The sequence below is a fragment of the Palaemon carinicauda genome, chromosome 19 (genome assembly GCF_036898095.1).
Source record: "Palaemon carinicauda isolate YSFRI2023 chromosome 19, ASM3689809v2, whole genome shotgun sequence".
NCBI classification, from domain to species: Eukaryota; Metazoa; Arthropoda; class Malacostraca; order Decapoda; family Palaemonidae; genus Palaemon; species Palaemon carinicauda.
Genome location: NC_090743.1, coordinates 8575010 through 8586304, shown reverse-complemented (window position 1 = coordinate 8586304; position 11295 = coordinate 8575010). Strand labels below are relative to the sequence as shown.

Below are 11295 nucleotides of genomic sequence, written 5' to 3'. Positions count from 1 at the left end.
GAAAAAGACTATGCCTCTGTGTATATATATATATATATATATATATATATATATATATATATATACATATATATGTATATATATATATATATATATATATATATATATATATATACAGAGTATACTGTATATGTATGTGTGTAAAAATTACTAGAATACATACATACATACATATTCCAAGGCACTTCCCCCAATTTTGGGGGTAGCCTACATCAAAAAAATGAAACAGAAAAGGGGACCTCTCCTCTCTACGTCCTCCCAGCCTGACAAGGTACTCAACCGAGTTATAATTATTCTAATTTACCTTCAAGGATCTTGGGTAAATCTCTTCTGCTTTCCTCTGAAAAGATGTAACGAATGGCCAGTTCGATGTCCAATCCGTCATGGCTGACGTTCTTCAACTGCTGCTTCAGAGACGAGGTGGTGTTGACCAATACAACGATTTCGTCTCTCAGAGCTTTCACGCTTTTCGAGTCATCTTGAGTGGATGCCAGCATTTGTGGGAATGCCTCTCTTATGAAAGCCATTAACTGTCGCTCATTTTCAGTGTATGTTTTCCTTTCCTCAGCGGCTTTCAGTGCAATATTCAGTGCACTGTTTCCTATTGGGAAAGAGAAGTATTAAAACTTTTCTTGTCATAAGCTTGACTTTTGATTCGTTGGTTATTATTAGTATTACTATGTCAGGAATAAAGTGAGTATCTAAAATATAGAAAATAACCCAGACTTAACAGGTCGTTTTACTGTACACTTTTGATGTGTTTAACATACAAACTGAAAAACTTGGTACATTGGCAAAAAAGTTTCTATAGACCAGACTTAATAAAATTCCAAGATTCTAAAGTAGGTGATTTATATAAGATCATATCTTTCAATGCAGGTGAGCTTAAAATACACAAGAGGGAATGTTTTGAGGATACATTTCCCTATCTTAAAAAATAAGGCAAAAAGTGTAATACCAAGAAGCAAGCTTTAAAAGTGCCCTCATTGATAGCAACTGATTAAGGTTACATTTTACCTTCTTTGTTGACATTAGATGAATCGGAACAGAATTTTAACAACTCTTCGGCCACCTTCTGTTTTTTAAAGATGACGGCAACTTGTAGAGGAGTATTCCCTATAAATAAGAAGAAAACAGGTTCCTGAATGAAAGATGAAAACCCATTACCAAGAGTAATGCTGAGTGGAAGTATATACATGAAAACGATGAAAAACAACTATATTTTCAATCTTTTTAGGCTACAAGCTAATATAAGAAATTTAAATTTAGTGTTCAGTTCCTTTTAAAAAAAATTTTAATTACTTTGGAAATAATCAACAGCTTTTCCAACTACCTGAGGCATCTTTCACGTTGATGTCGGCTCCAAGGTCCAGAAGTTCTTTCACATACGGAAACCCAAAGCAAGCGATCACATGCATAACAGTCCATCCACCCCCATAAGAAGGGATATCTATATCTGTATTGAAGTTGATCCACATATCTTAAAAGAAAATAGATTCTTATTATTAATCTAGTTACTAAATATATTTTTATTAATCATATTACTATGTCTATAGAATATCATCATATCTTATCGTGCCAACATTGTATGCAATGCATAGCAGACTGATTACATTTGTAGTGGTCCAAATCTGTAGAGATTGGCCCCTGTTCACACCCTAAAAGTATATGGTTCATTGTCTGGAAGGGATGCCCACATGGGCAATCAGCAGAAGGGGCGAGACCCCACGTATGAAGAGTAACCGAATCCTTTCTACAGAGGTTTTTTCCATGGGGAAGAGACTCACATGGTCTCTGTATGGCCTCATAAGGAGAACAGTGGTCTGTTTCTCTCCAGTGTTCTAGGTGGTAATTTTCTGACTCCATGGGGTCGAGGCTAGTGGTGGTTATGAAGTTCTTGCAGGATTTCAATGTTTGTCTAACCACCCGGCAATCAAAAAGCGGGTGCCTTTCATCATTCTCTCATTTATATTTTTTGGTCTTTGAATAGGCTGTTCTGCGGATGTTTGTTGGTGCAATGCCAACCAATCTATAGAGTACTGGAAGGGATGTTGGTCTTAATTACTGACACCAGTAATTATGCGACAAGCTTGATCGAGTTCGGCATCAACTTTATGGGAATGACATGAGCTTCCTAGACTGGTGAGTAGTATTCAGCAGTGGAGTATTTCAGTGACAGAGCAGTTTGTCTTAGGGTTTGAGGATTTGTTCCCCAATGTGTATTGGCATATTTGCTGAGGTTATTTCTGGTAGCTATCTTCTCCTTTACTTTCTTACATGCTCCCTAAAAAATAGTGCTTGGTCTAACGTAACGCCTAAATAGTCAAGGAAGCTATCATTCTTCAGTTTCATATCCTTCCATGAGATGTTCAACTCCCTTTCTGCATGGTAGATTTTAAGATGTAAACCACATACCTGTGTTCTGTCTGAGTTGGCATTTAGGAAGTTTTGATTGTGGTATTCATTAAGATCTTCCAAAGCATCTGATAATTTGCTCTTAATAGTAATAAATAAATCTGACTGAATGACTAGGCACAGGTCATCTGCATATATAAATCTACTGATATCTCTAAACTTTGGTTGATCAATATCATACTGTAGATGTTGAAAAGCATGGGGGCCAATACAGACCCTTGTGGGAGGACGTTTTTCTGTTTTCACCATCTACTTTTCCTACAGTCCATTTCACCAAAGAAAAGTCTGTTACTGAGCAGTGACTGGTTGATATGCACAATGTTTGAGTTGCAATTACCTCTGACATGTTTCACAAGAAGTAACCTGTGGTTCAGTGTCATAGAATGTCTATAGAATACAACGCAATACGTACCGATATACTTGTAGTTTTGAGTTTAAGATTAGGAACGGTACTTAATTTTCCCAAGGTCAGGATCTGCCAACAGAATTAGAACTTTAGACGAAACTAGATCTCTACTCAAGTTATATGTTTCTAGTCTTCCAAAAGTGCATATTGGAATTAGTTAACGAGAGGCTGCTGGTCGCAGGAATACTAAAGTTAAAGACAGGAAACAATGGGCCTAGTGGCCGAAGATAAAAAGGTTCCTTATACAGCACTTTATGTGGGAACCTTAAAAAAACACTTACGAAGCATAACTTATTTATTCCTTTATATAAATCTTATTATTTTCAAGTTCCAATGACTTAAAATTTGTCATAATATTCTCAAACAATAAGAATCAGATGACGCAAAGGTACGTCATCCACAGAAAAAAGCAGAATATTTTGTGAATACAGTTACTTCTATATAACGCAGCCACCATATCTAAAACACTCGACTAAACAAACCTCTTATATTAAACAATAACTATAACCAGGGCTCAATATCAATTATCATTAAATAGAGATAAAGAGGCATTCTACCTCAATGGTATCATCAGCAACTTACATTATGTGGGCCAAGATTTCGAGCCTTCCTCAGGTTGAAATAGATTTGCACAGCATAGTCTACCTGATCCTTTAACCGTAACTTGAAGGCTTGAGAAGTTAGCATATGTAAGTATGATCTATAGGCAGCCTTCGCTGGTCAATACTCAATAGTTATCGCTAAACCTCGAAATGTGAGGAAAATATGGTACAGATAAATTTGGCCAGTGGCTAAAATATGAAAGGGCTGCTTAGTTTTTATATTAAATGATGATAACGACCATCAATGGGACATTTTTATGCCTACAATAAAAGACATAATATAAAAATAACTTCAGTGATGTAAGTGGGAATTCTATGAAAATCAAACTATATTATTTTCTTCAGTTACTGAAAAGTGAACCATGAAACTAGAATGCATTGTAAACTTACAGGCAGATTACATCAAACCCGCTAAATATGACTTACCGTTAGTCAACTTCCTGTTAATGTCACCAGTGTGGTTGACCAACAGAGCCATGATATCCATGTAACCTTCACTTGCGGCAAAGTGCATAGGATACCCAGTTGAACCTGAAAATCACGAAACAGGTGAGATTTCTTGATATTAAAGGGTTATTTGATGGTGATATGAGTTCATTAAAATACAATGCAGTAGGAAATACCAAGGAATGCCTACGTAAATAGATGAGCATAATGAAAAACAACACAATTTCAGAACTAATTCACAGTAAATGGACAAAAAAATTATATCATAATAATTGAGGAAAATAGTATTAAGCACATTAAGTCAATGAAAATATTTCATAACCCTCAGATATTTGAGGATTTAATTATTCTACATTAATACAGTCCTTAGGGGTAAGTTTTGCAAAACTGTGGAGGGAACAATAAATATATATTCCTTGACCTGATATCAATTTTCAAGAACCTTGGGAAATGTAATCTCAAAGTACTTGGTCTCTTGGTAAGAAAAATCATGAGGATAACTGTCTTCCTAAAGTGTTGCCCCTTTTTATAGTTCCTTGATAACCATATTTTTTGGTACAACTGACCTATTTCTTTTACAGTTAATATATTTTCATTTCACATACAAAATAGGTATCTTTCAGATAAAAATCTCATATTTCACTGTGGTAGCAAGAAAGATCTGCATTTTGAAATAGAATCAAGACAATTAGATGTTATCTACTAAACTCCTACAACTGAATATCCAGAAAATGTTAAGAATTATGGTCATTTTTATATTACGAGAAACGGCAAGCAATATCTTACACAGAGAAAGCGCGAAAAGACTCACTTACCTTCATAGGTGATATTGGCACCAGCGTCAAGGAGTAGTTTGACAACATCTAGGTTTCCGGAGATTACTGCTCTCCTCAAAAGACCGGCTATCGAAAAATAAAAATCGTATTCTTACTGGTTCCTTTCAAAGACAATCAACAAAATAAAATGGTATGGAAGATAAAAAGTCAGGTTCTTGCTTTGTGTAGAAAAATACTGATGAAGTAGAAACTGTTTGGTTCTTTTTCTATGTGAGAATATATGAACTAATGGTAAAGATATGTTACACTCCCTTTCAGGCATGAAGATAATCTACGGTAAATAGGCTAATAACCTTATACAAATACTGTATATCAATATAGATATTGTATGCACAAACCCAATTATATATATATATATATATATATATATATATATATATATATATATATATATATATATATATATATATATATATATATATATATATATATATATATATATATATACTGTATACAGTATATATACAAATATATATATATAATATATATATATATATACAGTATATATATATATATATATATATATATATATATATATATAAATTATACAGTATATATCCTTTTGCAAATGTTTTAAGTAGCTAAATAGCTTCTAGTTACTAAGGCGACCTTAGTTTCTAGTTTCTAAAATAATTTTTGAACAGCCAATATTTATGAAATTTTAATAGGAACAGTCAAGTGGAAATCAAACGTTCTCATTATTCCAGGATTCTCCACCAAAATTCGAGGTACTCTAATACTGTGTATAAGAATGGATGAGACCGTTGATGAATTTGCCAAGCGTTAATAAGAAATAGAAAAAATATCCAGTTGAACAACAGCAAAAGCAAATAGTAGCCAGAGCAAGAGTCAACGGGTTATCATTAAATCAGCGACCCTTTATACAAAGCAATCACTAATGTTTCCTTTCTAACGAGTATTACCTCTCTTTGCATCTGCTCCGTTGTCGAGTAGCAATTTCACAGTCTCGAAATGTCCACCTTTGGCCGCGGCACTCATTGCAAAATCTGCAATAAATAGAGAAGCATCATCAAGGTTGACATATTTACGAAACACCGGATTCATTTTGTTAACATTTGGTTTGAGCTATTGATGAAATAAGATTTCCGTCCACGATGGTAAATTGCACAAAATGGGGAATCTTATCAGGCAACTCCTACCTGTAGTTATAAAATTAAATGGTCTTCTTTGTTGGTCTGAACTTAAATACAAAATTAAACTTTTATTTAACATAATATACATACCAAAAAAATGAAATTTCAAACAGATTACGATAAAACTTAAGAAACTGGGATAAAAAGAAACTGGTGGGACATAGCCTTGATGACATGGACGAGAAAGGAAAAGGAAACATTTGAAAATAAATTGAAGATAAAAAAGAAAAGACAACGTGAAAAGGTAAGAATATTAAAAAGCAGGATAGGATGGTTTCAAAATATGGGTAAAGCGAAGAGCAAATATAGAAAATTCTGATAAGGTGATTAGTTCGTACAGATTATCTAAAAAAATATCGAGGTAACATCACAAATTTGGAAGTAATTAGTATTTTTCCTAACGATTCAAACCTGTAGCCATTTATAGGGATTATGCTTTCGGCAAAGCTAGAAGACTAGCCATAAAGACTTTTAAGCGAGGTGTAACTACCACCAGCTAGTTAGCGGAGGGGGGGGGGGTGTTTAGCAGGGGATACCCAGCTACGACATTCACTCACAAACCAGTGTGTGACTCACTTTTGATTGCAGGCAGGAATTCCAGGAGGACAGGTGATGGCGGGACAATGTGTATAAATAGCTACAGGTTTGTATTGTTAGGAAAAATACAAATTACTTTCAAATTTGTCATTTGTTTTGACACTAAATACAAACCGCTCCACTATTTATAGGGATGGCTCACCCATTAGGAGGGCAGAAGTCAGAACCAACTGGCTTGGCATTTGACCCAGAGTTTTCTCCTACAAACTGAGAAAAATCCTGCCACCTCATTAAAACTTCGTGCAACGCACGGATAGCGGACTGAGCAGCCTGTGTGCTTGTGATACTAGCAATGTGATTGTCTTGGTTAGAATTCTCTTAGATATTGGGAAATTTTTAGCATCAACCATAGACGTTATCCAACCCCCGTATGGGGATGTAACAAGTATTATTTCTATACTAGGTCTCACACGGGAAATGATTATTTCCTGCAGATAGGTGAGGCCAGTTTGCAGAGGACTGTGGGTGCTGTTCCCCAAGAGAGGGGAAGATGAAAAAAAGAGCCAGTCATTCTTAACATTCACCCCAGACTAATACCGGGTATTCTGTGCCCTCAATCATCTACTACTTGTCCATCAAGGAGCCTAAAGCATCTAAACCACTTGTTGTGCAGCCACCACGAGACCAATGGAGAACGTCTCCATGTTCCTGTGGGTCACGTTTTGCAGATAACCGCTACTGGGACCTGCGTCACAGAGAAGTTTCTCTTGAATCCTAGGGATGTACTAATGCCCTTAACGTCATGAGCTCTAGGTCGTCGAGTAGAGGGATGATCGGAATTCAATGCACGGTCTATGATCCTGTGATTCCAAGCAGAGATGGTGTTCTTTGTGATCCTCCTTTTGACCTTCCCTGTGCTGACGAAGATTACAGACACTCGGGGGCGAGCTGCTGCAGTTTTTTCAAGTTGATACTTCAAACACCTCACTGGGCAAAGTGATATGTTTCATCAGTTATAGAACGAAGACTCCTGATCCGAAAGGGCCCGAATCTAAGATCTGCTACTCCCGGATTGTTGAGTCTTTGCAATAAACTCAGGGACGAAGCTGAGCATTACCTCCCTCCCCAACCACTTGAATGGGCGATGCCATAGGATATATCATGGACTTCCCAGACTCTCTTGGCCGAGGCCAAGTGAGGAGGACACCGTCTTCAAAGTTAGGTGGCCATCTGTTGCCTAGCGTAATGGTTCATATGGAGCACCCTTCGGAGACTGAACGACGCAAACCACGTTCCAAGGAGGAAGTCCAACTTCCGACTGGGGGCAAGTAAGCTCATAATTCCGTATAAGGAGAGACAACTCCAACAAAGAGGAAATAACTCCCTTCAGTCTAAAGGCGAGGCTCAAGGCTGAGAGGTAGCCTTTCACTGCTGGGACCGAGAGAAGCCTTTCCTCCCGAAGCTAAACAAGGAACTCTGCTATTGTTAGAATAGTGGCCTTGAAGGGAAAGATTCCCCTTCCACAACACCAACCACAGAAGACAGTCAACTTGGCCTGGTAGACTGAAGCCGAAGATCTTTGCAGGTATCCAGACATCCTCTTCGCAACCTATTGTGAAAAGCCTCTCTAAGGAGATGCTGGATAGTCTCCAGGCATGGAGTTGAAGCGAAGCTACTGCTTTGTGAAAGATATTCACGTGTGGCTGTTTGAATAGATCGTATTGTGGAGGGAGTTCTCTTGGAATCTCCGTCAGGAGCTGCAGAAGGTCTGGGAACCACTCTGCGTAATACCATAGCAGAGCTATGAGCGTCATGGATAGGTTGTTGGATGCTCTGGTCTTATTGAGCACCCTTATCATCAGACAGAAGAGGGAAAAGACATACACGTCGATGTTGTCCCACCATTGTTGGAATGATTCTTGCTACAGAGCCTGAGGGTCCGGGATTGGGGAGCAGTACAGCAGGAGCCTTAAGTTCAGGGATGTCACGAACAGATCCAGAGTCGGGGAACCCCAAAGAGTCAGGACTTTGTTGGCTACTAGATGATTTAAAGACCCCTTGGAGCTCACTATCTGAGTCACTCTGCACAGATTGTCTGCGAGAACATTCCAATTGCCTGGAATGAAGTGGGCTGATAGGGACACCGAGTTGTCTTCTGTCTATCTTAACATCTCCACTGCTAGATGGCATAAGGGCTGCAGAAAGGTACCACCTTGTTTGTTTACACAAGCCATTACTATGGTGTTGTCACTCAGCACCACAGTGACCTGCCAGGAACTGTTGGAATTATTGGAGAGTTAGGAAAGCTACTTTCATCACTAGATTTATGCGCTCGTACCTTTCGGACTCAGACCAAAGCCCTGAGGATGTGTGGTGCAGCATGTGGGCCCCCACCCTTCTTTTGATGCATCCGAATAATGCATCAATTCCGGGGGAGGTATGAGAAGGTCAGTCCCTCTGTGGAGGTTCTGATCTGCCACCCACCATCAAAGGTTTGTCACCTGCTCTAGTCCCATAGGGACCAATGTATATCGGGAGTCTGTGTGCTGATTCCACCTGGATATCAGCCGCCACTGAAGAAATTGAATTCTGAGGCAGCCGTTGGTCACGAGACACGCCAGGGCTGTCAGTTGACCTAGGAGACTCAACCACTGCTAGGCTGGAAGCTATTCTCATCTGAGGAAGGGGCTTGCTACCTTTCTCAGCCTCTGTACCCTGTCATCTGATGGAAAAACATTTCGGAGGTCAGTGTCTATGATCATGTTGAGGTATACTAGTATTTGTGAGGGAAGCAGATATGACTTCTCAAGGTTTACTACAATCCTCAGATCCTGGAAAAACGTAAGTAGTCTGTATCAGTGTTGAGGAAGGGTTACCACCGAGTCTGCTAGGATCAGCCAATCATCAAGGTATCTTAGGAGATGGATGCTGATCCTGCCAGCCCATTATGACACTTGGACGAACACACTCGTGAATACCTGCAGTGCTGTGGAACGACCGAAGCACAGCACCTTGAACTGGTATTGTCTGTTCTCATGAAAGTATGCATCTTTGACATCCAGTGTGCACATGAAGTCTTGTGGTCTTACCGCGTCTGCCGTCTCCATGCTGAATGGGATTTGTAGAACTAACTTTTCATAGCTGAGAGGTCGATGAATGGTCTCCAGCCTCCAGACGCCTTTTTCACAAGGAAAGAGTCTGCTGAAGAAGCCTGGGGAGCCATCGAGGACCTCTTGGAGAGCGCCCTTCTCCAATATCGTCTCCCTTGCGAATCCCTTCACGAATGAGCTCGATGGGACTGGATCCCAAGTCTGTAGAGGGAGAGATTGAATGAACGGGATGCGATACCCTAAACGAATCACAGAGACTGTCCGAGGTTCAGCCCTGTGCTGCAGCCACGTCTACCAGTGGCGTTGCAGGCATCCCCGCACAGGTGAGCAAGTGGGAGGATTGCCCTCCTTAGCGGAGCGACCACTGCCACTCCCTTTACTCCCTCTTTCTCCTCTACATGACTTGGAGCCTTTCTGGTCTTGTGCAGGACAAGGCTCCTTGGACACCTTTTTCGAGGACCCTACTGTCTTAGTCGTCGAGGGTTTGGCGACTCTCGGCTGTTTCTTCGGTGGTGGTGGGACTTTACCATGGGATCATCCCGGTCAAGGCCCTAAGGAGAAGGGAGTCATGATTGGACTTCCTCCAGCATTTAGCTGCCCTCTTGATTTCTTCCGGCTTGAATAAGGAAGAGCCGTAAAAGGTGTTCTTGAGGTTGGATACCTCAGCCTGAGGGACCTCTTTGTGGAACCTTTCGATCCCTGCATCCCAGGGCCTGAGTATTGCATTCGCCCACAGTTAACTACTGGTGAGCGAGGAACTCATTGGTATGGATGTCTGATAAAAGGGAGGTTTTCATAGATCTCCTAGTAGAATTCTTGGACAAATAGTCAGTTCTAACTTGATGCCCCACTGATCCTAGCCACAGATCCATCTTTAGGATTTCAGATGCTAAAAGAAAATCCCCTCGAGCAATCTGGGAGAAAGCCTTCTTCCTGCCAGCCGTTAGCCCCTTCGACCAGTAAGGCTGGTTGTACAGTACGTTACAGAATATTTTCCGTACTTTGTACCTGGGTAAAATACCGTACCGTAATTTCGTACCGTACCCTCAATTATATTTCTGTACCATACAGTACAAAAAATATAACATATAATTCGGTACTTTTATCATACTATAAGCTAACTCAATCTAAATCATTAAAATCCCCTCTTTATAAAAATGTCAAACAGGACCGAATTAGCAAGGGAACATTATACGTGCATGTGTCTCTTTTCTATTTTAATAATTATAATAGTGATATAAATAATGATGATGATATTATTAACAATAACTGCAATATCAATACTTATGATAAAATTAGTAATAGCTACTTGTATTTTCTAATTACAATAGAATTCCCATCATTGCTAATACTACTGTACTAATGTTGTTGCCATTACAACTATTACTGCTAATACCACTTATAATGCTACTAGTAATAATAATAAAAACACTAACTTGGGTGACAGAAACTGCAATAAATGATGTGGTGAGCGGCATTCACGAGCGGGAGAGTGGCGAAATGATCATCATTCCTTGGAATCAAAGCGCTGTTTCCTGACGAAGGGCAAAGGCGAATGTCTGGGCGGGCAGTGAGGACTGCTATACCTTGATGTCGAGGAAACACCGTTATGGCGAGGGCTGCTGTCGTCAACAGTGGGTCGTCGCTGGAGTGGCAAGTGGGCGCACTGAGCTCGTTGTTGGTGATACTCCATGAAGGACTGGGGGACGAAGAGGCATAGCAATATCTGGTAGGAGCAGGCCAAGATCTCTGCTCAGCCCCATCCTCAAGGGAGAGGGGGGAGACCAC

The 11295-nt window shown here is 39.7% G+C and overlaps 1 protein-coding gene across 2 annotated transcripts in view; it reads right to left on the bottom strand.

Moving 5' to 3' along the window:
• The window catches only part of LOC137658137 (kinase D-interacting substrate of 220 kDa-like), a 35309-nt gene that overhangs the window by 5136 nt on the left and 18878 nt on the right, over positions 1-11295 (bottom strand). For both annotated transcript variants that reach the window (XM_068392821.1, XM_068392823.1), the window contains exons 9-14: positions 5630-5713; positions 4686-4772; positions 3850-3954; positions 1334-1480; positions 1018-1116; positions 305-601 (exon numbers count right to left, since the gene is read on the bottom strand). In XM_068392821.1, the coding sequence (XP_068248922.1) occupies positions 305-601; positions 1018-1116; positions 1334-1480; positions 3850-3954; positions 4686-4772; positions 5630-5713 (819 nt within the window). The remainder of the gene's footprint in view (positions 1-304; positions 602-1017; positions 1117-1333; positions 1481-3849; positions 3955-4685; positions 4773-5629; positions 5714-11295) is intronic.